Here is a 27418-nt window from a genome sequence, read left to right on the forward strand (position 1 = left end):
CAGAAGTTCCAAGAAAAGGTTTTCAAAGCCAAGGCCTTTCACTGTTCCCAAATCACAGATCAGTTAAAAAAAAAAATGTAATAGTAAGTCTCAGGAGCACTGGGTGAAATTTGTATTATCAGATCAAGAATCATTCATTTCCATATAAATTTTTGAATCAGCGTGTGTTAAAATCTGTTAGAATTTTGAGTGGAATTGTATTAAATCTATGGATCAATTTGGGGTAGATTACTATCTGAAAAACTTAAATTTTCCACTCCATAAAGATAGTATAGCCTTCATTTATTATGTCTTTAATCTCCCAGCGCAATCTTTTGTGACTTTCTGTGAAAATGTCTTGCATATTTTAAATTTATTCAGAAGTATTTTATTTTTTAAAAATTATTTTTTTTTCATTGAAGTATAGTTGACATACAGTATTACATTAATTTCAGATGTACAACATAGTTATTCAACACTTAGATGCACTATGAAATGCTCACCACATAAATGTAATTACCTTCTGTCATCTACAAAGTTATTACAATATTATTGACTATATGTGCTATGCTGTATTTTACATCCCTGTGACTGACTTACTTTCTGTTAAGTCTTCTTTGGAAAAATGTCTATTCAAGCCCTCAGCTCATTTTTTAACCAGATTATTTGGGAGTTTTTGGTTTGAGTTATAAAAGTTCTTTGTATATCTTGGGTATTAACTCTTTATCAGATATGTCATTTGCAAATATCTTCTCTCATTCAGTAGGTTGCCTTTTTGTTTTGTTGATTATTTCCTTTGTAAAGGCATTTTAGTTTGATGCAGTTTCAATTGCTTATTTTTGCTTTTGTTGCCCTTGCCTTAGAAGACAGATCCAAAAAATGCTGCTGAAACCATTGTCCAAAGGTTACCACTTATGTATTCTTTTAGGGGTTTTATCATTTCAGGTCTTATATTTTGGTATTTATTCCAGTTTGAGTTTATTTTTGTATATGATGTAAAAAAAAAAAAAGTGGTCCAGTTTCATTCTTTTGCATTGGCTGTTCAGTTTTCCCAACACAATTTACTGAAAAACTGTCTTTCCCTATTGTATATTCTAGCATACTCTGTTATAGATGAAATGACAAAATAAGTGTGGGTTTATTTCTGGGCTGTCCACTGTGTTCCCACTGATCTGTGTGTCTACTGTTTTTGTGCCAGCACCACACTGTTTTGATTCCCATAGCTTTGTACTGTATCTTGAAATCTGGGATTGTGATACTACCAGCTTTGTTCTTCTTTCTCAAGGTTGCTTTTGCTACTCAGGGTCTTCAGTGGTTCCATATAAATTTTAGTTCTATGAAAAAATTATTGATATTTTGATAGGGTTTGCAATGAATCTGTAGATTGCTTCAGGCAGTATGAACATTTTAACCATATTAATTCTTCTAACCTGTGAACATGGTATGTCTTTCCAATTATTTGTATCACCTTCCACTTCTTTCCTCAGTGTCTTACAGTTTTCAGAGTGCAGGTTTCCACCTCCTAGGTTAAATTTATTCTTTTTGAACCAATTGCAAATGGGACTGTTTTCTTAATTTCTCTTTCTGATAGTTCCTTGTAAGTGCATTGAAATGCAACAAATTTCTACATGTAACTTTTTTATCCTGCAACTTTACTGAATTCATTTATTAGTTCTAATAGTTTTCTTGGTCAAGTTTTAGGTTTTTTTTTTTTTAATTTTTATTTATTTGACAGTAGAGACACAGTGAGAGAGGGAACACAAGCAGGGGGAGAGGGAGAGGGAGAAGCAGGCTTCCCGCTGAGCAGGGAGCCTGAAGCGGGGCTTGATCCCAGGACCCTGAGATTGTAACCTGAGCTGGAGGCAGATGCTCAATAACTGAGCCACCCAGGTGCCCCAAGTTTTAGGCTTTTCTATATTTAGTATCAGTCACCTACAAAAAGTGACAGTTTTACTTCCTCCTTGCCAGTTTGGATGCCTTTTATTTCTTTTTCTTGTCTGACTGCTGGGGCTAACACCTCCAGTATTGTGTTGATTAAAAGGGGTGAGAGTGGACATCCTTGTCTTGCTCCTGATCTTAGAGGAAAAGCTTGGAAATTTTCACCATTAAGTATGTTAGCTGTGGGTTTATGGACTTTATTATATTGAGGTACATTCTCTATACCTCTATAGCCATTTTCTTGAAAGTGAATGGATGTTGTATTTTGTCAAATGCTTTTTCTGCACCTATGGAGATGATCATATGATTTTCATCCTGCATTTTGTTAATGTGCTGTATCACACTCACTGACTGTTTTGTGGATATGAAACCATCCTTGCACCCATGGAATAAATCCTATTTGATCATGGGGAATGATCCTTTTAATGTACTTTGAATCTGGTTTGTTAATGTTTTGTGCCAATTTTGCATCTGTGTTCATCAGATACTGGCCTATAATTTTCTTTTTATAGTACATTTGTCTGGTTTTGGAATCACAGTAATGCTGGCCTCACAGAATGAATTTAGAAGCAATCCTTGCTCTTTAATTTTCTAGAATAGTTTGAGAAGAATTGTTATTAAGTCTTCTTTAAATGTTTGGTAGAATTTACCTTTGAAGCCATCTGGTCATGGACTTTTTTACTTACTGGGAGTTATTTGATTACTGATTCGATTCTATTACTGATGTCTGTTTAGATTTTCTATTTCCTCCTCTTTCAGTCTTGGAAGATTCTAGTTTCTAGGAATTTATCCATTTCTTCTAGGTTGCCTAATTTGTTGGCATATAATTTTTCATAGTAGTCATCCCCTTTGTATTTCTGTCAGCTATAATTTTTGGTGTCAGCTATAATTTTTGTTTCATTTCTGATTTTGAGTCCTGTCATTTTTTTGTTCTTTAAGAGTCTGGCTAAAGGTTTATCAAATTTGTTTTGCTTTTCAACAAACTAGTTCTTAGTTTCACTGATCTTTTGTATTATTCTTTTAAGTCTCCGTTTTATTTATTTCCACTCTGGTGTGATTACTTCCTTCCCTCTACTAACCTTGGGCTGTGTTTGTTCTTCTTTTTCTAGATCCTTAGGAGTAAGGTTAGATTGTTTGAGATTTTCCTTGTTTTAGTTGTTTTTTGGTAGGCCTGTATCATTGGAAATTTGCCTCTCATAACTGCCTTTGCTGGGTAGCGAAGATTTTGAACTGTTGTATTTCCATTTTCATTTGTCTGCATCTATTTTTTTTTTAATTTTCTCTCTGTTTTCTTCATTGGCCCATTGGTTGTTTAGTAGCATATTGTTAAAACACCATGTTTGTGGGGGTTTTTTCGGTTTTTTCTTGTAACTGATTTCTAGCTTCATATTGTTGTGGCTGGGAAAGATGGTTGATATGATTTCAATCTTTTCAAACTTATTAAACTTATCTTCTTAAACTTGTTTTGTGGCTTACTATGTAATCTGTCCTGGAGAATGTTCCATGAGTACTTGAAAATAATGTGTATTCTGTTGTTTTTAGATGGAATGTTTTGTATGTATCTGTAAGGTCTGTCTGGTCTAATGTGTCATTCAAGCCACTGTTTCCTTCTTTATTAATATTTTTTCTGGATAATTTCTCCATTGATGTAAATGAGGTGCCAAAATCCCCTCCTATTATGTTAATTTCTCCTTTTATGTCTGTTAATTTGCTTTATATATTTAGGTGCTCCTAGGTTGGGTGCATAAAAATTTATAACCATTATATGCTCTCGTTGGCTTGATCCCTTCATCATTATATTATGCCCATCTAGGTAGGTCTCTTGTTACAGTCTTTGCTTGAAAGTCTATTTTGTCTGATATGAGTACTGTTACTCCAGCTTTTTTTTTTTTTTCCACTTCCATTTGCACAGTATATGTTTTTCCAGCCCTTCACTTTCAGTCTGTATGTGTCTTAAGGTCTGAAGTAAGTCTCTTGTAGACAGCATATAGTTGGGTCTTATTTTGTTTTTTTCCTCATTCAGTCACCCTTTATCTTTTGATTGGAACTTTAAGTCTGTTTACATTAAAAGTAATTATTGATAGGGATATACTTATTGCCATTTGTTGGCATATGACAACTGGCATGTAACCGTTTTCTGGTTGTTTTGTAGTTTTTCTTGGTTCCTTTCTTCTTTTCTTACTCTCCTCCCTTATGATTTTATGATTTTCTTGAGTGCTAAGCTTGGATTCTTTTCTCTTTAGGTTTTGTATCTATTAAAGATTTTCGGTTTGTGGTTCATATAAGGTTCACATATAACACCCTATGTATATAGCAGTCTATTAAAGTTAATGTTCAATTAACTTTAACACATTCTGAAAGCACCATATTTTTATTACTGCTCTCCACATTTTATGTATTTGACTTCACATTTTACATCTTTATTTTGTATATTCACTAATTAATTATTGTAGATATAATTGATTTTATTACTTTAATCTCTTAATCTTCATACTAGTTTTATAAGTGTTTGATCTACTACCTTTACCATATGTTTGCTTTTACCAGTGAAATTTTTCTTTAATAATTTTCTTAGTTCTCATTATGGCCTTTCTTTTCTTCTTAAAAGAGTCCCTTTAACATTTCTTATAAGGCTGGTTGAGTTGTGATGAACTTTACTTTTATTTGTCTGGGAAACTCTTTTCTCTTTCCCTCTACTGTGAATGACAACCTTGCTGGGTAGAGTATTCTTGGTTGTAGTTTTCTTCCTTTCATCACTTAGTTTATATCATGCTACTCCCTACTCCCTACTTGCCCTTTGGAGGGGCATCTGCCAGCACAGGTCCACAGAACAGGTGTCTGCAGTGCTAGCAAGGTAGAAGGAGAGTGTCAGAACTGGTGCCTGCCAGCACTGGGCCAACTATGCTGAAAGAGGTCAAGAAAAATGGCACCTGCCAACTCTTCCATTATCGGAGAAAGTTCCTACAGATTCTTGATCCTCCAACACAACCCTACAATGGGTCAATAAATCTCTTTCACATATAGCCCAGAAGCTTTCAAACTACTGCCTCTGTACTGGGTCTCAAAGTGAGTGATACTGTGCAGAGACCCTTTAAGATAAGCCTGGTCAGTTATATATAGCTCTCCACCTTTCCTGGAGTTAAGACCCACCAATTTTCAAAGCTCTTGAATTAAGCCCCACTGATTTTCAAAGCCGGAGGCTATGGAGGCTTGCCTTCCCAGTGCAAATCCCCAGGGCTGGAGTGCCCAATAGAGGTCCTCAGAGAAGACGTCTGCACCTGTGATAGCCCTCCTGCTTGTGGGTCAATGTGTCTAGGGTTTGGTTCCCAAGTTTGTCTCTATACCTCTTACGCTTCTTAATGTGGTTTTTAAAATATGGAAGAGCTGTTCAGTAGTCTTCAGGCTTTTCTCAAAGTGAGTTATACTATATATAGTTGCAGCAATGGTGTGTCCATGAGAGGAAGTGATCTCAGGATCTTCCTACTCTACCATCTCCCTTGAACAAAATCAGTTGATTGTTTTCTTAGGATGTTTCTTTCTTTGGCAACATTCTTCACTTTTTAGAGATCCTTTGCTGAGTTACCTATTCCCAACTATTTTTTATGCTATTGTGGAGGCTTTTTAAATTTTTTTTAAGTTTTCTAATTTTTCTTGGTAGTACTTACAAATAAAGTTGGTTTTGTATGTCGACCTTGTACCTTGAAGCCTTATTAACTTGACATATCAGTTCTTTTTTTTTTGTAGTTTTTAATTTTATTATGTTATGTTAGTCACCATACAATACATCATTAGTTTTTGATGTAGTGATCCATGATCCATTGTTTTCGTATAACACCCAGTGCTCCATGCAGTACATGCCCTCCTTAATACCCATCACCGGGCTAACCAATCCCCACCCCCTTCCCCTCTAAAACCCTGTTTGTTTCTCAGGTCCATAGTCTCTCATGGTTCATCTCTGCCTCCAATTCCCCCCGCCCATTTTTCCCTTCCTTCTCCTAATGTCCTCCATGTTATTCCTTATGTTCCACAAATAAGTGAAACCATATGATAATTGACTTTCTCTGGTTGACTTATTTCACTTAGCATAATCTCCTCCAGTCCTATCCATGTTGATGTAAAAGTTGGGTATTCATCTTTTCTGATGGTTGAGTCATATTCCATTGTATATATGGACCACATCTTCTTTATCCATTCATCTGTTGAAGGGCATCTCGGCTCTTTCCACAGTTTGGCTATTGCGGACATTGCTGCTCTGAACATTGGGGTGCATATGGCCCTTCTTTTCACTACATCCGTGTCTTTGGGGTAAATACCCAGTAGTGCAATTGCTGGGTCATAGGGTAGCTCTATTTTTAAATTTTTGAGGAACCTCCACACTGTTTTCCAAAGTGGCTGTACCAACTTGCATTCCCACCACCACTGTAAGAGGGTTCCCCTTTCTCCACAACCTCTCCAACATTTGTTGTTTCTTTCCCTGTCCATTTTTGCCATCCTAACTGGTGTAAGATGGTATCTCAGTGTGGTTTTGATTTGGATTTCCCTGATGGCTAATGATGATGAACATGTGTCTGTTAGCCATTTGTATGTCTTCTTCAGAGAAGTGTCTGTTCAACTCTTCTGCCCACTTTTTGACTTGATTATTTGTTTTTTGGGTGTTGAGTTTGAGAAGTTCTTTATAGATTTTGGATACTAGCCCTTTATCTGTAGTGTCATTTGCAAATATCTTCTCCCATTCTGTGGGTTGCCTCTTTGTTTTGGTGACTGTTTCCTTTGCTGTGCAGAAGCTTTTTATCTTGATGAAGTCCCAAAAGTTCATTTTTGGTTTTGTTTCACTAGCTTTTGGAGATGTATCTTGAAAGAAGTTGCTGTGGCCTATGTCAAAGAGGTTACTGCCTATGTTCTCCTCTAGGATTTTGATGGATTCCTGTCTCACATTGAGGTCTTTCATCCACTTTGAGTTTATCTTTGTGAATGGTGTTAGAGAATGGTCGAGTTTCATTCTTCTGCATGTGGCTGTCCAATTTTCCCAGCACCATTTATTGAAGAGACTGTCTTTTTTCCATTGCATGTTTTTTCCTGCTTTTGACATATCAGTTCTAATACCTTTTATTTTTCTGGATTTTCTACACATGCAAACATGTCTACAAATAAGAGCAATTTTGCTTCTTCTTTTCCAATCTATTTGCCTTTTACTTATTTTTCTTGCCTTATAATGCCCTACAGCAGACCATTAGTACAATGTTAAATAATAGTGGTGAGAGAAGATATTCTTACTCTGTTCTAGATCTTAGAGAGAAAGCACTGAAGCTTTTACCTTTAATTATCACATAAGCTGTAGGGTTTTTATAGATAGAAGTTGAGTAAGTTCCCTTCTATTCCTTGTCAGCTGAGTGTTTTAGTTAGAAAGGGTTTTGAATTTTGGCAGATGCTTTTTCTGCATCTGTTGAGATGACCATGTAGTTTTTCTACTTTATCCTCTGAATATAGTGAATTTAGTTTAATGATTTCAGATGATAATGCAACTGAACTCTTGGATATACTCCATTTGGTCATGATGTATTTTTCTTTTTTTAGTTTTTAAAAATTTTTTATTGTTATGTTAATCACCATACATTACATCATTAGTTTTTGATGTAGTGTTCCATGATTCATTGTTTGTGTATAACAGCCAGTGCTCCATGCAGAACATGCTCTCTTTAATACCTATCACCAGGCTAAACCATCCTCCCACCACCCTCCCCTCTAGAACCCTCAGTTTGTTTTTCAGAGTCCATCATCTCTCATGGTTTGTCTCCGCCTCTGATTCCCCCCTTCATTCTTCCCCTCCTATCTTTTTTTTTTTTTAACATATATTGTATTATTTGTTTCAGAGTTACAGATCTGTGATTCAACAGTCTTGCACAATTCACAGCACTCACCATAGCACATACACTCCCCAATGTCTATCACCCAGCCACCCCATCCCTCCCACCCCCCACCACTCCAGCAACCCTCAGTTTGTTTCCTGAGATTAAGAATTCCTCATATCAGTGAGGTCATATGATACATGTCTTTCTCTGATTGACTTATTTTGCTCATCATAACACCCTCTAGTTCCAACCACGTCCTTGCAAATGGCAAGATCTCATTCCTTTTGATGGCTGCATAATATTCCATTGTATATATATACCACATCTTTACCCCAAAGATACAAATGTAGGGATCCGAAGGGGTACGTGCACCCCGATGTTTATAGCAGCAATGTCCGCAAAAGCCAAACTGTGGAAAGAGCCAAGATGTCCATTGACAGATGAATGGATAATGATGTATTATTCTTTTTCCACATTTTTGAATTTGTCAAAATTGTGTTAAGAAATTTTGCACTGATGGTCACAAGTATATTAGACTATAGTTCTATCTTCTTATGATAGTTTTGCCTGGTTTTTGAAACAGGAGTGCCTTTATAAAGTAAGTTGGAAAGTGTTCTCTTCTCCATTATTTTCTGAAATAAGACTGTGTAGGACTGGTAATATTTCTTTAAATATTTGACAGAACTCATCAGTGAGGCCATCTGGACTTGGGAGTTCTCTTTGAGGAAAGGTTTTTAAATTATTAACTCAATTCTGTTCATTGACATCGGCTGTTCAAGTTTTCTAATGTTTTCTTGGGTTGATATATTTGTAATTTGTGTCTTCCCTGTCTTTTTTTTCTTTAACAATCTTCTAAGACGTTTTCCATTCTTTTAGTTTTTTTCAAAGAATTAGCTTTGGTTTATTGATTACTATTTTTGTTTTCTATTTCACTGATTTTTAGCTCGAATGTTCCCACTTGATGTTTGCTTTGGGTTTACTTTATTTTTCTAGTTTCTTAAAAAGAAAGCTTAGGTTATTGACTTAACTTTCTTCTTTCCAAGTATAGGCACTTATTGTTATAAATTTCCATCTAAGCATTCACAAATTTTTATATGCTTTATTTTCATTATCCTTCAATAAAAATGATTTTCTAATGGCTCCTGCAAATTTTGTTTTTGACCCAATGATTTTTAAGAGGTATGCTGTTTAATTTCCAAATAGTTGGGAGTTTTTCAGGTTCTTATTCTTATTGATTTCTAAGCAATTCTACTGAAGCCAGAAACCATATTTTACATAATTCAATCATGCTAAATATATTAAGAATTGCTTATGATCCAGAATATGAGCTATCTTGGTGAATGTACCATGTGCATTTGAAAACAATGTGTTTTCTCTCACTTTTGGGTGTAGTATTCCATAAATATCAACTACAGCAAGGTGGTTGACAGTATTATCCTATGACTTTGCTGATTTTTTTGTCTAGCTGCTCTATCACTTGCTGGAAAGAATTTAAAAATCTACAAATATAGTTGTGGGATTGTCTATTTTACTCTGTTTAATTCTGTTATGCATGCATACATATTCATGATTGTTACAGCATCCATATCAAATAACACTATTATTATAAAGTGTCCTGGAACTCTCTAGAATATTATTTTATTTTGAAATCTGATATAGCAAATCTCTTCCTGTGGTTACTATTTGCATGATATATTTTTACTAATCCATTTATTTTCAAGTTAGCTATGTCTTTATACTTAAAGTGCATTTCTTATAGACAGCACATAAGTGGGCCTCGTATTTTTAATTCTGAAACTCTCTGCCTTAACTGCAGTGTTTAACCCATTAATATTTAATGCAATTATTTATATGGTTGCACATAAGTCTACTATTTTACTTTCTTTTATTTCTCTCCTCTTCTTTCTTTTTTCCTGCCTGTTTTTGTTTCACTATTTTAAATTTTCAGAATTCCATTTCATTTTTACTGTTGGCTTCTCAGCGTTTTTTTTTTTTTTTTTTTTTTTGCATATTTTTATATATAGCATTAACTTCGCACAGTCAACCTACATAATGTACTCTGGATTAATTTTTTATGATTCTATTTCTCCTTTTATCAGCATTGTAGTCATCATGTGCTTGCTTTCCTTTTAGCAATTATCCTTGAAGTCATAACATTCATCCTCAATTTAGCAAAGTCTTATATGTCCATACTTTGAAGTCTTCTAAGAAAATGCAGTGATGTCATAAGACATTAACTCCCATTTTTCCCTCAACCTCAATTTATATATTATTACTTTAGATTTTTAATTCTTCACATAATTAAACCACAAAATGTTATTTTTATTCATAAGATCAATATTCCTTTGGTTTTATCAACTTATTTACCATTTTGTTTTTCATTCCTTCCTACATCTCTTCTCCCTGTCTGAAGAATGCTGTTACTATCTCCTTTTCTGCAAGTCTGCTGGTGAGAAATTCTATCAATTCTGAACTGAAGTTATTGAAATATTTGACTGAAATATTTTCATCTTACTTTCACTCTTGGAAAGTATTTTTGCTCATTAGCATGTATTTTCTTTCAGCACTTTGAGAATATCATTCCATTATCTCTAATTATCATTCCATCCCATATATTCCATGTCAATTATTTCTATTGATATCATCTTTTGGTCTAATTGATGCTCCTTTAAAGGCAACCTATCTTTTTTCTCTATCTGCTTTGAGGATTGTCCCATTGTCTTTGTTTTCAAAAGTCTAATGAGACTAAGTGGATTTTCTTTGTATTTTTCCTGCATGGGATTTACAGGACTTCTTGAATATGTGGTTTGGTATCTTTAACGATTTTAGAAATTTTTCAGCCATTATCACTACAAATACTTTCTGACCCATTCTTTCACTCTTCCATTTTGAGACTCTAATTATGTATATGTAAGACCTTCTTACTACATTCTTTTCATCTTACATTGCCTTCTTATTTATTTTTACTTTCTATCCTTATCTCCATGTTTCATTCTGCATATTCTGTTATAACCTATGTTTAAATTCCTAATTTTCCCCAATGTTAGGCCTAATTTACTGTTAAAACCATCCACCAGCTCTCATGATTTTAAGTATCTTGTTTTTCAATTTTAGAATTTCCATTTTATTCTTTTTCATAATTTCTAGCTCTGATGAATTGCCTAGACTTAACTGTATTTTCCTTGATTATACTCACACAGAGTTCTTTTACATTCTGTCTGATAACTCCATTATCTAGAGAGCCTATGAATCTGATTCAGTTGTCTGTTTTGTCTCTGTGGTTTCTGAATCTTTGAATCTTTGTGTACTTGTTTATTTTTTAATCCATATCAAACAATGTACATTAAAATGTAAATAGTTTGAGATTATTTATATTTGCTTTTAACAGGTTCCAGGGAGACTAGCAAAAGTGGATCACATTAACCAAATTTAAGACCTGAAATAATTTAAAGCTAGACTTCAATCCTTAAAAGGTAAGTCTAAATCTGAGTTTATCTTTTCTTCTAGTGCCAACCTAAAATGTATTGATGTACCATGACCTCTCTTTGGTAGGCCCTGGATTCCAGAACATGATTCCTAGGTCTGACAGTTACTCCAAATGTCAACATCTCAGACACTTCTAGAATTGGCAGGCACCCCTGGTAAAATAGTGAGCTCTTCTCTCTGGGTTTCACCCTTCCAAAAAGTTTTGGTCCCATAATTCTTCACAGCCAAATTGCCTCGTGTATGTCTTTTTTTGTTTTTGTGTTTTTGTTTTTGTTTTTTTAAACACTTTGTCCATCTTTTTGGAGAGTTCTTAGGTGGATTATTGATCTAAATTACCTCATTCACCACAATTAAAATACATATGTATGCTCTGCAAAAAAGTATTGGGCCCAAATATCTCACTAATCAAAGAATTCATGCAATCTTCTAATTCCTAAGTAATGTTGGAAAATGTACTCAACTTGGAAAACAGAATGGAGACCCCCAGGAAGCAAGTAAATTTTTCTATTTAAAGTATATATACTCCTTATATGAAAATGAATCAATTTTCTTAAGCTGATCATTTATTTAAAAATAAACATTAAGATGTCTAATATAAAATGTCTAAAATATATTTAGTATGCTACTAAAGCTCAATAAGCCATACTGTAATATGAACTTACAGTAATAATAAGGGAAACCCTGATATTGTAAATACGTATAACGAAGTGTTATAGGTAAAATGATAACAAGTTTGCACTGAGAACAGTGGTGTTCTAAGAAAAACAATGCTAAGTTTGGAGTGGGGACCAAAGGAGAGGAATGAGTTATAAATGAGGAAGTACAAGATGAACTGGTACAGGAAGAAACAAGCAAGGGAAGCTATTTCTGGCATGGGGGCAAAAGAGCCAGAAAGAGCCACAAGCGATGTGAGAGTCACTACAGAATTAGGACTTGGGAAACTATAAGTAGTTCACCGTAGTTGTAACATAAGGGGGTATAAGCATGCACATGAATATGGGTATGTGAGTGCAGCAGGGTGTCATCGTGGTGACAATGAAAATGATTAGCTCTAAGAAAGGAAAATAATCTGGGTCTATAAAGTGGATGTTCCAGTATAACAAAATAAACTAGACATGAAAAATCATATTTCATAGGTGACAGTGAATAATTTGAAATGCATTCATTAAAACCAGAGAAAAAAGTGTGTACGCTATCATGAAAATCATTACATATTATTTAAAAACAAAAAAATAATAGACCATCCTACCTGAAAGGAAGAGACAAAGTTACTATTATCTGCAGACGCTATGCCTGCAAAAGCTAAGAACATTTTGGAAAAAAAAAACAAAAAAACAGCAGTAACTGAAGTTTTGCTTTACTGCATGTTTGCTTTTACCTGAAATTTCTTCCTTTCTTAATTTTCTTACTTCTAGTTAAGACCTTTTCTCTCCCTTAGAAGTTAAGAGCTTTATAAGTCTTCTCTAATTAAAACCATGTGGTCTCAGTGCTAGAATGATGGAGAAGTCAAAGGGAAAAAAAAAGAAAAAAAAAACCTAAAAATACAAATATTTATGTATATGTGCCATCCATAATCAGAGAGGACAGAATGGATTATTCAATGAAAAGAAAAGAAGAATGGAGCTGATACAATGGTCTCATCCTTTGGAAAAAGTAGATTCCAAACTTCTATCATCCAATAAAACAAATAGAAGATTTTTTTTTAGTGAAAGTAGAGATATATATTACATTTACAAAAAGAACGGATTTTAGACTGGCAGACAGAACACAGAAAATACACAGCTTTTCCAATTCTCACTACATTTTTCTAAGTCTTCATTAACATTAAAGTCATATAAAATCTCCAAGCAGCAGATTCTTAGATGAATGTAGAAAAACACACCCCATGGTAAATATAAAGATGCTGTTTTTTCATTTTTACTAAAACTGCTTTCTCCTAGTTATAAATGCAAATAAAAACTGATTGTTCAGGGGTGCCTGGGGGCTCAGTCATTAAACGTCTGCCTTCAGCTCAGGTCAGGATCCCAGGGTCCTGGGATGGAGCCCCACATTGGGCTCCCTGCACCGCGGGAAGCCTGCTTCTCCCTCTCCCACTCCCCCTACTTGTGTTCCCCCTCTCGCTGTCTCTGTCAAATAAATGAATAAAATTAAAAAAAAAAAACTGTTCAGAAAAGTGGTGTGATATATAAGAGCAGGAACTATTTTAAAGTCTTAAGATATGGCGTAAATCCAGCTTTGCAAACATAAATGGCAAAATTAATCATGCTTCAATGTAAATCCACTAAGAATAATATTTCAAAGACTATACAGTGACATGGGAAAAGTTCCATTCATTCAGCCAGTCAACAAATACTACGCTGGAGCCTGGACTATGCTGTAAAGATAGAATATTGAGCAAGGAACCTACGATCCTTGCTAGTCAAGAATCTCACGGTCTAGCGAGAAAGGCAAACAAAGATTACAGTGCTGATATACTTGATATAAAAGGTGCAGGGAGATATGCAGTCTACAGCAGCGGCACCTACCTCGTCTACAAGAGTCAGAGAAGGTTTTGTGGGAAATGTGGTATTGGAAGCTCAGATCTGACAGATGAATAGGAATTAGCCCAGTCATGGTTATGGGTGGAATTATATGCAAACTGAGGACTTAGCAGACAGAAATGCCCAGGAAGACAGGAGTGGACAGGGAGAAAAAGACATACGGAATTGTATATATGTTCAAGACCTAAATACATCTGCAGAGAATAAGACTGGGAGTGTATAAAAGAAAATAAGATCTGTCCTTAACTCTGGTTATAAAATTAGGAGTGTTTTCTAGTTCTTTTCTACTTTTCTTTCCTTTCTAAAGTAATCACACATTACCATTTACTGTTTACTGATCAAAAAGCATTATTAAAATAATACTTTACTATTTACTAGGTCTTATGGGAGGTTATTTTTGTTTTAAATCTTAGACAAGTCTCCTCTAAGACCTGCTTCATTCATTTGGAACATAGGCTAGTAACATTTAACTTCACAAAGTTGCTGATGTGGATCAACCATGATAACATCTGTGCAGGAAAATGGTTTTGTGGTTGTGGTTGTTGGACTTAACTCAGTTACCACCAGATCAGAGGGTACTAAAACAGAACCGGGGGTGGGGGGGGTTGGGGCAGGGGTTGTAGGAATGCATAGATCAGGAGGATGACAAAATGGCCCAATGAAATTGCCACTCCCCTCTAGAGCAATGAGGACAGTCGATGGCAATCAATCCTGGTACTGTTTTTCTCATGGAGCTTAGCCCCAATCTCAGAATCCTTCCCAGCCTAATACTCCAGGCAGCCCCCTGCATAAAGGCAATGCTACTTGAAACCTTTTGCTATTACTAACCTTAAGATTCCAAATATGAACACAATCAATTCAACCATTTTTAAAGGTAGTTTAGTTATAAAAATGTCCCAATTTATATTTCAATTTTTAAATGTCCTGGTTTTTGTTAAGAAGACTATCTTACAGCAGTTCTAGAGGTTTTGATTTAATATGTTCCAAGCCTCTCTTATTGATCTATTATACCAGAAACAATTATTAAGGGACTATAGGATTTTACAAATACGTTCACGTATATTTACAAATGGTGAAGTCAGATACACATATATCTTTATACCGATTGTTGCTTTTTCACGAAATAGGAAAAACAAATTTCTTACCTTTCCTCTGGAGTATCTACATGAAATGTTCTCTCTATAACAGTGGTCCACTGGAGACATCTGATAATAAATGTGTTTGGCTTTGGTCGTTCTGTTTTCATTAACTGGCATTCTAGAAATAACATAAAATGTCTCTTTGAATATACTTATATTTAAGCCACAAAGTAAATAGTCAAGAACGATAGAGCTCTGTTCTAGGTGAAACCACTATAACCTCACAGCTTTCCGTGGACCGCCACTCAGGGTGTTCACAACCTGACCTCAGTCTTCTTTTCCAATCCAACACCCATTCTGACCACATGGTCTATTAACCAACCAAACTGGATGACTTAAGTTTCCCCAAATACATCTTGCTCTGCCCTAGCTTTTGCCCCAGCTGCTGGGGCACCTTTGCCCTAGCTGCTTACTGTCTGGAATGGTGTCCACTGATTTCACCCCTACCTGCATGTAATCACCTACACTCAAAACCACACCTATTCTTTAAGGCCCAGATCCAATCCTACTCTTCCCATGAAGCCTTTCCTATCAACCTGGTCCTAAACCAAACATTCCTCTCTCCATATTCACATTACTTATTATTGTACCCCTCATTTTCACTATCTTATATTATTATGTATCATTTAAGAAGGTATCCTTATCCCTTACTTAGATTATATAGGGTATAGGCCTCTTGACCGTATATACCACCTAAACTCCTAGTAATCACAGCCCGTAGAACCAGCTGGTCAAGAGGGATAAATTATGTCAGGGAACATCTCAGAAGACTTCAAAGAAAAGCAGCATCCTGTAGTGGCTGAGAGTGTGGACTCTAACACCAGTATTCCTGGATTCAACTTCTTTTCCTACCATGTAACCTTGGACAAGTTAATTAATCTCTCCAGTCTTCAAGTATTAAAGGGGAAACAAGCACCTCCATCATAAAATTGGTGTGGGAATTAATAATAAATCAGTACAAGACTCAGCATAGCGTATGATACATAATTAGTTTTCAATAGATGTTAGCTATTATCAGGTGTATACCTGAGCTGGTCTTTAAGGATACATGGTATTGGACAACAAGACAAAGTAGGGTAGGGTTGTTTACTGACACTGCTCTTTGGAAGAAACAATTTCCTTGCAGCTGACAAAGTCAACTGTGTTTTCTCAGTGTCTGCCTGTTCTGTCCTATTCCATCATTAGCAACTATCAACTACCATCTCTAAGTCTCTATAGGACCTAGGCATTAGCCACATTGGACTAGTTCATGGACTCCTTGCACCAAAAAAGATCATTCACCTAGGATCTCTGCTTAGTTTTCTTCTCTTTTCTAACAAGGTTCATGGTTTCAGCCATCATCATCTCTTGGTTGACCAATATAAAAATCTGAACTTCCTTCCATCTTGGATCTGTATTTTGTGATACCCATGATTAACTATACAGTGGATGTATCTACCTGGTTGAATTACTGGTTCCTAAAACCTACTATCTTTCCTCCTGATTCTGTTCCTTCTCCTGGCTTTCCTAACTTTCCTGTCATCCAGACTGAAAACTTGGGGTGCTCTTGTTTGATATTGGTAATATATGCCATTACCTGGCTTTTACCAGAGATGCAGTTCTACTTCAGACTCTCACTGCCGAATGCCTCAACCTCCCCAGGTGCCATAAAGCTCTTCCTATGCAGAAACATGGAAGGGCTAGATCCATTACTTAAAGCTAGAAAGTGTATCCTAAAAGACGTCGGAACTCGGGATTTGTCATGATGAGCACAGGGGGAGGTATAGAAGTGTTGAATCAGGGCGCCTGGGTGGCTCAGTCGTTAAGCGTCTGCCTTCGGCTCAGGTCATGATCCCAGGGTCCTGGGATCAAGCCCCACATCGGGCTCCCTGCTCGGCAGGAAGCCTGCTTCTCCCTCTCCCACTCCCCCTGCTTGTGTTCCTGCTCTCGCTATCTCTCTCTCTGTCAAATAAATAAATAAAAATCTTTAAAAAAAAAAAAAAAGAAGTGTTGAATCACTATACTGTGGCTCCTGAAACGAATATTACACTGTATATTAGCTAACTGGAATTTAAATAAAAACTTTAAAAAAAAAAAAAAGACACCTGAACTCGTCCAAAAGCAAATGGATCTCTCCTACCCTTGGTCTCCTGCCCACCTCGGCTTCCACTTCCTCCATCTCAGCCGGCAGTACCTCCATCCTCTCAAGTGCTCAGGTCAAAAGCCCTGGGCTCACCCTAAGTCCTCCTCTCTCGTCTCCTACCTCATTCTGGAAATCCTGTTGGCTCCGCTTTCAAAAGATATCCAGTATCACTTCTCACCTCTTCCACTATTATCGGAACAAATCACCATTATCTCTAACGTGAGTACTTTGAAAACTCTAGAACAGCTCTCCCTGACCCTCACTACAGTCTGTTCTCAACACATGCAGCAGAAACCTTCTTAACATGATCAACTGCAGAAAAAAAATATATATACATCCTGCAGTGTTTCCAATTCACTAAGAATAGAAAACAAAGGCCTTTCAATGATCAACAGGGCCTCTATGTGATCTGGGGCTCCCATCCACTCCACTTAAGTTCCTGACCTCCTCACCTAGTTAGTATTCTCTCTCAGGCCCCTCTGCAGCCCACCTACTTGCCTGCGTTTCCTCGAATATGTACTGCACCTCCTCTCCCAGCACTCTGTCCCCTCACACAGCCCACAGATAACGCCTCACCACCTTCAAGTCTCAGATCAGACCTCACCTTTTCATGGATGCCTACCTTGACCGTGCTACTAAACTCTGTGATCTGCACCCCTCATCCAGACTCCCCCACCCCTCTTACCTGCTCTACTTTTTATTTCATACCATGTTATCTTCAAACACATGAAATGACTAACTTAGTATCTTTTTTGCTTCCTGTCTCCTCAACAAGAATGTAAGCTCCACTGATATATTCTTAGCACTAAGAACTGTGCCCATCTGTGCCTAAACAGTGTCTGGTTTTTTTTAAAGATTTTACTTATTTATTTGACAGAGAGAGAGAGAGAGTACAAGCAGGGGGAGCGGCAGAGGGAGAGGGAGAAGCAGGCTTCCCGCTGAGCAGGGAGCCCGATGCGGGACTCGATCCCAGGACCCTGGGATCATGACCTGGGCCGAAGGCAGACACTTCACTGACCAAGCCAACCAGGCACCCCAACGGTGTCTGTTTTTCCTGATAGCAGACACTTAATGAATGAATATTGTCCAAATGGATAATTCTGATAGTACTAATCCAACAAGAAGGTAATTTTGATGACATAAGAAAGAGGAGTAAACTTCTGGAGCAACTTCCTTATGCAGTCAAGAAAGGATGGGATCTGCTGGACAAGTAGAGGGCTGGCTCTAGTCAGGAGTACAGGCAGTTTAGTGACAGAACAAGACATGGAGACAAAAGGGCCCAAATGCAGTCAAGGGTATACATGGCAAGCAGGAGCTGATAGAAATGATTTTGTTGCTCCTATTGTTTTCAGTGAATTAGGGTGTAAAGCCATCTTTAAGAATCAGGTTGGAAGAAGATGCACCAGTGCTTTGCGAAGAAAGTCTCCAATAGCCTTCTAGGAGAATGAAAGAGCAGACAGACTAGGGAAATATAACATGACAGCTGGGTAGCATCAGGAACCCACTGGAATGGAATGATCAAGAATTCAAGCTAGTGCCAAGGATCATGGTTGTGTATTTTCCCCAGATACATTCAGCTACATGGGTGCAGGTGGGGCACAGAGAACTGGATTTCAGCAAAGCTGTAATTTAACCAAGTAAGTTTGGCAAAGCAAGAAAATGAAGAGAGGATGCAAGACATCTTGGTTGAATCAACTGATGAATTTAAACTGGGTAAGGAGGAAAACGAGAACCTGGTGGTGTGTAAGATAATGAAAAGGTGGTAGATTTGACAGGTCATAAAATCTATTGTTTCACAGTGAGATATCGTACAGCAATGTTACACACCTTTTGAGACCTGAATGTTAAAAAATACCAAATACAGAATGCCAATTTATATTCTTGTTTGAAATCTGAAAGTTTTAAAATACCAACACTATAAGTAGGCATGGTTTACATCTATCTCTATAAAGCACAGACCCAATCCGATTCTCTTTGAAGACCACTGTTCTTCCAGTATAGTTCCTTCTTCACAAAACTCCTATTAAGTTTCTGGCCAGGGTTTAATCCAGGTTAACGTGATGTCCTAGTAGAAATTAGGAATTATGGGCCCCACACTCCCCCACAGCGTGTGTGACGTGACAGCACGTGAGGGGACACCATCAATACTTCATGAGAAGTGACTGAGTGGCATTTAATGTAAAAAACGGAGGACAGACACTTCAAAGATGAGCAGGTTTCAATCAGGTCCTTCTGAAGCCTAGTTGAACAAAAATGTTGCTATGAACAAGCAGTAAAATAGAAATAAGCCTATATATTTTTTGATATACTCTATAAATGAATCCTATTTCTAAATAACACTAAATTGAGACGGTAAAAGAGACGAGCAGCTACCAAAACTGACTCAACATATTTAAGTGGTATTTGGGTCAGTACCAAGAGAAGAGGACACTCCACCACCAAGTCCCAGGGTTTACTGCTGTACAGAAAACAGAAACAAATGTAGTTAAAGAGCTGAATCTGAATTCAGAACACTTGACACTTTAAATCACCATGTTTGAACAAGTGGGTCAGGAAACAGAAAAACTTTGGGTTCTTTTATGCTAGCCATAATACAAAATCATGAACACATCCTACAGCTCCCCCTAAAATGAAGAAAAATATGGAAGTTTTCAGAACATGGTTCATGTTTGAACTCTCACTCTTACAGGAGACTCTTACTTTTTTTTTTCCAATATTACATTTTTTTAAAAAATTTAAATTCAATTAGCCAACATATATTAGTTTCAGATGTAGTGTTCAATAATTCATGAGTTGCATATAACATCCAGTGCTCATCACATCACGTGCCCTCCTTAATGCCCATCGCCCAGTTACCCCATCCTCCCCCACCTCCCCTCCAGCAACCCTCAGTTTGTTTCCTAGAGTCGAGAGTCTCTCATGGTTTGTCTCCCTCTCTGACGACTTCCCATTCAGTTTTCCCTCCCTTCCCCTATGATCTTCTGTGCTGTTTCTTATTTTCCACATATGAGTGAAACCATATGATAATTGTCTTTCTCTGACCTACTTCGCTCAGCATTAATACCCTCCAGTTCCATCCACTCTTCTTCTTAAAGGGAATGGTAGCTAATAAACAAATTAGCCAATATTTCTTCAGAAGAATATTTTCCTTTTAATTATGTAAAGGTTCTCAATTCAAGCTGGGCCACGTTAAAATTTTAAAACTCAAAGCAGAAGCTTCCAATAACAATTCTGAAAAGCTATTACTCGAATAATTAGCTAGAATTTCTGGAACGATTTAACACACAAGAAAAAAACATGTGTTCTTATATAAAATGCCAGGTAGCTAACTTTTATTATATCACAGCCCATAATACTTTCCAACAAAGTATTTGTTACACTGGTACTTGAGTTAGTTATACTAAACTCACCTGAGCAAGTTAAACTACAAGCTAAATTTCAAGTGTTCTGCTTAATTTTACACATTCTGAACCACAGACGACCAAGTTTATTTGAAGCTGTAATTACTCTGTAAACTGGAGGCCAATTAGAGGGACGGTAACACGCCAGATCAAAAAAATACATGCCGAAAAGAATTTTTATATCACCTGTTGAGAATTTATTAAAAATATTAGATTTTATTTCAACCTCTAGAACCTTAAATGCTAATTTCTTTCTTTTAAAAATAAGTTCTACTAATATTCAACGTGAAAAACAAAGGCATAAGAGACTCTATTTATAATTAAATCACCTAATGAAATAACGCTGTCAGTTATAATGATTATACCGAGAGTGTATTTTTGAGCCCCCAGATATAATACTATTGTGGATATTCTTTAAAGGGGCCAGAAAGCATTTCTTCCTTTTGTTTAAAGTTTTTACTCTCTGGGAGTACAAAAGCATAGGGTGTAATTAAGACTCAACACATCAGTCCTAAAGAGATTCATTCAGTCCAGAGAGAGCGAGGAGTGTGGCAGGTGCACTGGTAAAGAGCGGGTCCCCTGGAGAATATCTGTTCTGTGATCACTATGTGCCGGGCCCCACAGGCACTGATGGGTCCTCAGTGTCCCCCGTTTCATCCAGAGGACAAGCCTACAAGGTGTTCTTGTCCTCCGTTCCATAAATGAATGAACTGAGACTAGCCAAACAACTTGCCCCAAAACACACAGTTTGCTAGAAACTGTATAGGGATCTACCCTCAGGTCTACCTGAATCCAAATTCCATGCTCTTCTGGAGAGAATAAACTGCTAGGAAAGTGTCTTAAAGGCTCAGTAGCCATCTGTCCAAGGGATGGGACAGTCCGCTCCATCTTCTACACCTCCCCATACCTTCCCTACAAAGAAATCCAGGACGTTTTTCACCTGAGAGGGCCCCAATGTGTTTGCCCCTGGCTCTGAACACAGCCTAAGGATGGACAGGTATAAGGATTATCCCCTAGCAGGATCCGGACCCGGGTACTTCCTGTTTCTCCAAGTAGGCATGTAGAGGGAAGGTGACTGAGAATGAAGAGCAGAAGGGAAAGAAGTAGGTAGTAAGAAGGCAACAAAACCTCCGGGTGCTCTTGCTGCTGGGTCTCACACCCCGCAATACCAATAAAGCTAGTAAGATTTTTCAATTATTGATGATGGAAAAGTAATCGCCAAACTTGCACTGATCCAGCTCCATGTTTCTAGCGGTTTCTGTATGAAATATCTCCCTATTAACCCAGAGTCAACATAGCCTTCTCCATCTAAGGAGATAGGACAGAAATCCAAGACGTTCTTACATTGTATTTCATAACACAACAAGTTCTATAAATGAGGGGAGTAAGATTGGCTTACTAACACTATACTGCACTCTAGAAGATGTTTTTCACTTTATGATACACACTTCAAATTCTAACATTTTAATTACCATAAACTTTATTACTCTGGTTTTAACATGGAATACTATTTGTGGACTGAAATCATGACTTATTAAAGTGAACCTCTCCTGATACATTTTTCTTTAATGAATATGATCACCACAGATACCACCATTTACCGGAAGCAGACTTTCAGAGCCAACATATTTCCCATCAGCGTTTCTCCATCTTGTCTTGTCCACCAAATCCTGCCTCTAATTAAACAAACAAAGGGAACACCTCCAGGGTCCTCTGGAATAACTGCTTTCTGCCCACCCTCTGCATACTTGAAATTTCAAGTAAAAATATACTATGGTCACTGTGGGACAATAATTAAGATACAAAACGACATAAGGCATTTACTAACAAGAGTTACAAGAGGCATGCAAAGATCCAGGGGACTCAAAACATATGACCAGGCAAGTTGCTTTCTGGTTTTGTTTTCTGCAGTATAATAGCCATGGACTCTTTTTTCTTTTTTTTTAATTGTGGTAAACAACAACAAAGCACAAAACATAAAATTTACTTTAACCCTTTTCAAATGTACAATTCTATGGCATTATGTACATTCACAATGTTCTGTGGCCAAGCTGGTTTTTGAACTCATTGCTTTATTTATTCTCATTGTACAAATCATCTATGCTTACTGTAAAAAAAGTCATAAACAGGGATAGCTAAAACTAAAAGAAAATTAACCATCATCCTACCACACAGGCATAAACCTTGTTAATGTTCTAATGTATATTCTTTCCGATCTTTTCTAAGCATTTTTTTTAAAGTAACAATGAGACCAGGGGCGCCTGGGTGGCTCAGTCAGTTAAGCATCTGACTCTTGGTTTCAGCTCAGGTCATGATTTCAAGGTCCTAGGATCAAGCCCTGCATCAGGCTCTGTGCACAGTGGGGAGTCTGCTTGAGATTCTCTCTCCCTCTGTACCTCCCACTCATGCTGTCTCTGTCTTTCTCTTTCCAAAATAAATAAATCAATCTTAAAAAAAAAAAGAGAGAGAGAGACCATAACATATGGGACATATTAGGTAAGTGCTCTGCTCATTTCATATGTTGTGAATTTTTCATTTCAGTAAATGAAGGTCTTTAACATCCTATTGAACAGTGGCACAGAGCCCTACTATATTCAGATATCACAGTAGGTAGTTTGTTATAATAACCCACAAAACAAATAGAAGTGGATTATCAGATGTAAACAGGATGACATCTAACCATTTTAACATAGTTGGCTATTGGGTACAGTGTTAAAATCTGAAAAATAATCGTAAGCACCAGTTTTGTTTTAACTAAACAAGAAAAACTAATTTAGATTTGGAATATGATGAAAGTGGGATTTAATAGCAGAATTTTAAAAGAATTTGACAAAATGTATATTAGATTCCAACTTCTCTAAGGACAAAGTCCATGATCTTTGATTACCTAGTCCTGTGCCGAACACAACCGGTCTTAAATGAATAAACATAACGAGAGAATATAGGACAAATTTAGTCATGTAACTAGTGAAATGACACTTCATTGAAGCAATCAGCAGAGCGTTCCAAAAGAGGGGAGTTTCCACAGGTCACACAGCCTTGTCTCTTTATGAAGTGAATGTAACCGAAGTGGGGGTGTTGGTAGAGGACACAGAACTCTTCCAGACCAGTAGAGGCTTAAGAGACATGCCCATCAAATACACCATGTGGTCCTTAATGTGTTCTGCTTTAAACAAGCCAGCTGTTGAAGATATTTTAGGTGACAACTGGGGAAACCTGAATACAAATTTTTTTATTAGATAATATTAAAGATTTCTAAGTTTTATTAGGTGGATAGTGGTACTGTAATTATGTGGGGGAAATTCCTTATTGTTTACAGAGATCTGTACTCAAGGATTCAGGGATAAATGTCATAATATCCTAATTTACATTAAATATTTTAATAAAATGATAATGTAAGTCTGGTAAAATGATAACTGTTAAGTCTAGGTAATGGACATAGGAGAGTCCAAGCAGCTATTTTATTGATCTGTATGTCTGACATTTCCCATCATAAAAAGTCAAAAATAGAAACCCCCTCCAGGATAATATTAGATTCTTTCCTCAAAGTATGTACCAAAATAAACTACCAAAGGCTTAAATGGCTGACAGTGGAAAAGGAAATTATTTTTTAAAATATAAAATAGACAGGAGAATGTCGAAAGCGAAACCACTTCTAGTTAATTAAATGTATTTAATGCAATTGAAACTTCAGAATATTTCACTGGGCATTTAAAAGTTTATAGGAATCACTGCTAGAATAATCAGCTTCTTTAGTATTGGACTCTCATTTATAACCTAAATGCCTTGCACTTCTATCTGTATCAATGGGACAATCTCTAGTCATACACCCTCATCAGCACTTACCAGCGCACACCAAGGTGAGTGAACCATAAACATACACACAGACCAACAGGCGTGCTTTCCCCCCCCTAACTGCCCCTGCTAATCAAAGCCGTGGGTCTTTGCACTTCCTGTTCCTTCCAGCTGGACCACTCTTCCCACTACAGTCGTGGCCTTTGTCTGTCACCTCTCCCTAACCATCAGCAAGGCTGTGGTTAGGGTCTCTCCTAAAATCCCCTCATCAGATATCTTCTCCTTATTCTTGTTTTCATTTCTTTGCTCCACCTGATGTTCTTGGCCCCCTTCCTTCAGGTCTCCCCAACCCCCGTGGCCCCAGGATATCGACTTGCCCAGCTTTGTGTCCATCTCTCTGACCACTTCCGAGTATTCTTTCTTAGGATCTCTTCTCCCAACTGAGCAGCTCCCTTAGGCTCAGGGCTTTGTGTTAAACTTTTCTTTCCTGATAATTTTGTCCTTAATAAATTCAGACATTCATTAAGTAAATATTTATTGTGTGCCCACAGCATGCCAGGCAACAAGCTAGGCCCTGGGGGTAGAGGGGTGAACAAAACGAAGTCCCTATTTTTCACACTTGGATTTTATGGAGCGGAGGAGTGGTCAAGCAATAACCAAGCAAAACAACTAATTTATAAGAGAGCAGGTGCTTATGAGGATTACAAAGAGAAACGAAGCAGGGCAACAAGTTAAAATGACAGGGAGGTGGTACTACTTTAGAAGGAAGTGTTAGAAAGGGCTTCCTTTAGTAAAAGGAGGCACCAGGCAGCCATCTGTGGGAAGAGTGGTCCAGCTGGAAGGAACAGGAAGTGCAAAGACCCACGGCTGGAAGGAGCCCACAGATGTGTCTGAGAAACAGCAAGGAGTCCAGGGTGGCTGGAAGAAAAGTTAAGTTTAGGACACGGTAGGAAATGAGGTTAGGAAGATCTTTAATGACCTGGTAAGGGCTGCGGATGTAATGCTGGGGAGGCTCTCATGGGGCTTTGCCTCAAATGTCGCCCAATGTCTGATGATTCTCAAACCTGAACCGTCCATGTGGCAAAGCTGACATCTCTCTCCTGAGGCCCTACTATTACCTGATTCTCAACATACCTAAATGGGTTTCATTTCTTATTTCCGTTTTTTATCCTTCAAACTGAAAATTACCACATTGACAGTGTTTCTACTCAGTTTATTTCTGTATCATTTTCCTAATCACCCAAGAAACACATCGTCAGTCATCCTTGACTCTCTTCCAACCCATAGCTAAGCCAGCAACATTCATCTTAACAATTCTTTCATAAATGTCTCTTTCCCCCAGTGACAGCCAACCAGACACTAATTACCAAAATCTGGATCCCTGAAATGGCCTCCCAGACGGTCTCCCTTTGCCCACCCTCCTCCCCATCCAGTGTGTCCCACCTATGACTGGCCTGATTAGTCTTACTCAAATTCTTATTCCACAGGTCATTCTCCTTCTCAAAAATCTACTAGTCTCTGCAAGAGAAAGCTCAACCCCATTAGTCTGACTTTTAAAGCTACTCATAAGCAAGCCGGAATCTTTTTAAAACTTTATTCCTTGCCATAAAAACAATGAGTACCCCACCAAAAAAACTACTAGAGTTGATAAATGAATTCAATAAAGTCACAGAATATAAACTATGTGGAAATCTGTTGCATTTCTGCACACTAATAATGAAGTAGCAGGGGCACCTGCACCTAGGGGCGCAGTCGGTTAAGTGTCCAATTCTTAGTTTTGTCTCAGGGTCTCAGGTCATCACCTCAGGGTCATGAGATTGAGCCCCATGTTGGGCTCCACGCTGTCTGGAGTCTGCTTCAGATTCTCTCTCCCTCTCCCTCTGCCCCTCCCACTCATGCTCCCTCTCTCTCTAAAATAAATAAATAAATAAATCTTTTTAAAAAAATGAAGTAGCAGAGAGAGAAATCAACAAAAAATCCCCTTTACAACTGCAGCAAAAAGAGTGAAATATCTAGGAATAAACTTAACTAACAAAGGAGGTGAAAGACCTGTACTCCAAAAACTACAAAACATTGAAGAAATTGGAGACAACACAAATAAATGAAAAAAGATTCCATGATCATGGGCTGGAAAAACAAATATTGTTAAAATGTCCATACTACCCCAAGCACTCTACAGATTTAACACAATCCCTATCAAAATATCAAAAGCAGTTTTCACAGAACTAGAACAAATAATCCTAAAATTTATATGGACCCACAAAAGACCCCAAGTAGCCAAAGCAATCTTGAGAAAGAACAAAGCTGTAGTCATGCAAACAGTATAATACCAGCAAAAAAACAGACACATAAATCAATGGAACAGAGACCCCAGAAATAAACCCACACTTATTTTGTCATTTTAACTATAACAAAGGATGCTAGAATATTCAATGGGGGAAAAGACAGCCTCTTCAACAATGGTGTTGGGAAAACTGGACAGCTACATGCAAAAGGATGAAACTGGACCACTTTCTTACACCATACACAAAAATAAGATGGATTAAAGACCTAAATGTGAGACCTGAAACCATAAAAATCCTAGAAAAGAACACAGGCAGGAATTTCCCTGACATCAGCAGTAGAAACATTTTTCTAGATAGGTCTCCTGAGGCAAGGGAAACAAAAGTCAAATTAACTTATTGGGACTACACCAAAATTAAAAGCTTCTGCACAGGAAAGCAAATCATCCACAAAACAAAAAGGCAACCTACTGAATGGGAGAAAATATTTCAACACAAGCAAACAAATAACCTGATTTAAAAAATGGGCAGAAGAGGTGAATAAACATTTTTTCAAAGAAGACATCCAAATGGCCAACAGAGACATAAAAAGATGCTCAACATCACTCACCATCAGGGGAATGCAAACCAAAACCACAATGAGATATCACCTCACACCTGTCAGAATGACTAGAATCAAAAAGACAAGAAATAACAAATGTTGCTGAAGTTGTGAAGGAAAGTGAACCTTTATACACTATTGGTGGGAAGAGAAACTGGTACAGCCATTATGGGCAACTGTATGATGGTTCCTAAAAAAATTAAAAATTGAACTACCATATGAACCAGCAATCCCATTCCTGGTTATATAGCCAAAAAATTTAAATCTGTTCATTACAGCATGATTT

General features: G+C 37.2%; 1 protein-coding gene across 4 annotated transcripts in view; it reads right to left on the reverse strand.

The window, feature by feature from the left end:
- AKT3 (AKT serine/threonine kinase 3) overlaps positions 1–27418 on the reverse strand; it is a 309013-nt gene that overhangs the window by 131638 nt on the left and 149957 nt on the right. For all 4 annotated transcript variants that reach the window (XM_064594416.1, XM_045877574.3, XM_064594415.1 and 1 more), the window contains one exon: positions 14938–15049. In XM_064594416.1, the coding sequence (XP_064450486.1) occupies positions 14938–15049 (112 nt within the window). The remainder of the gene's footprint in view (positions 1–14937; positions 15050–27418) is intronic.

The sequence above is a fragment of the Mirounga angustirostris genome, unplaced genomic scaffold (assembly GCF_029215605.1).
Source record: "Mirounga angustirostris isolate CCGP_5_RB_7025 unplaced genomic scaffold, mMirAng1.0.hap1 SCAF_6, whole genome shotgun sequence".
Taxonomy (NCBI): domain Eukaryota; kingdom Metazoa; phylum Chordata; class Mammalia; order Carnivora; family Phocidae; genus Mirounga; species Mirounga angustirostris.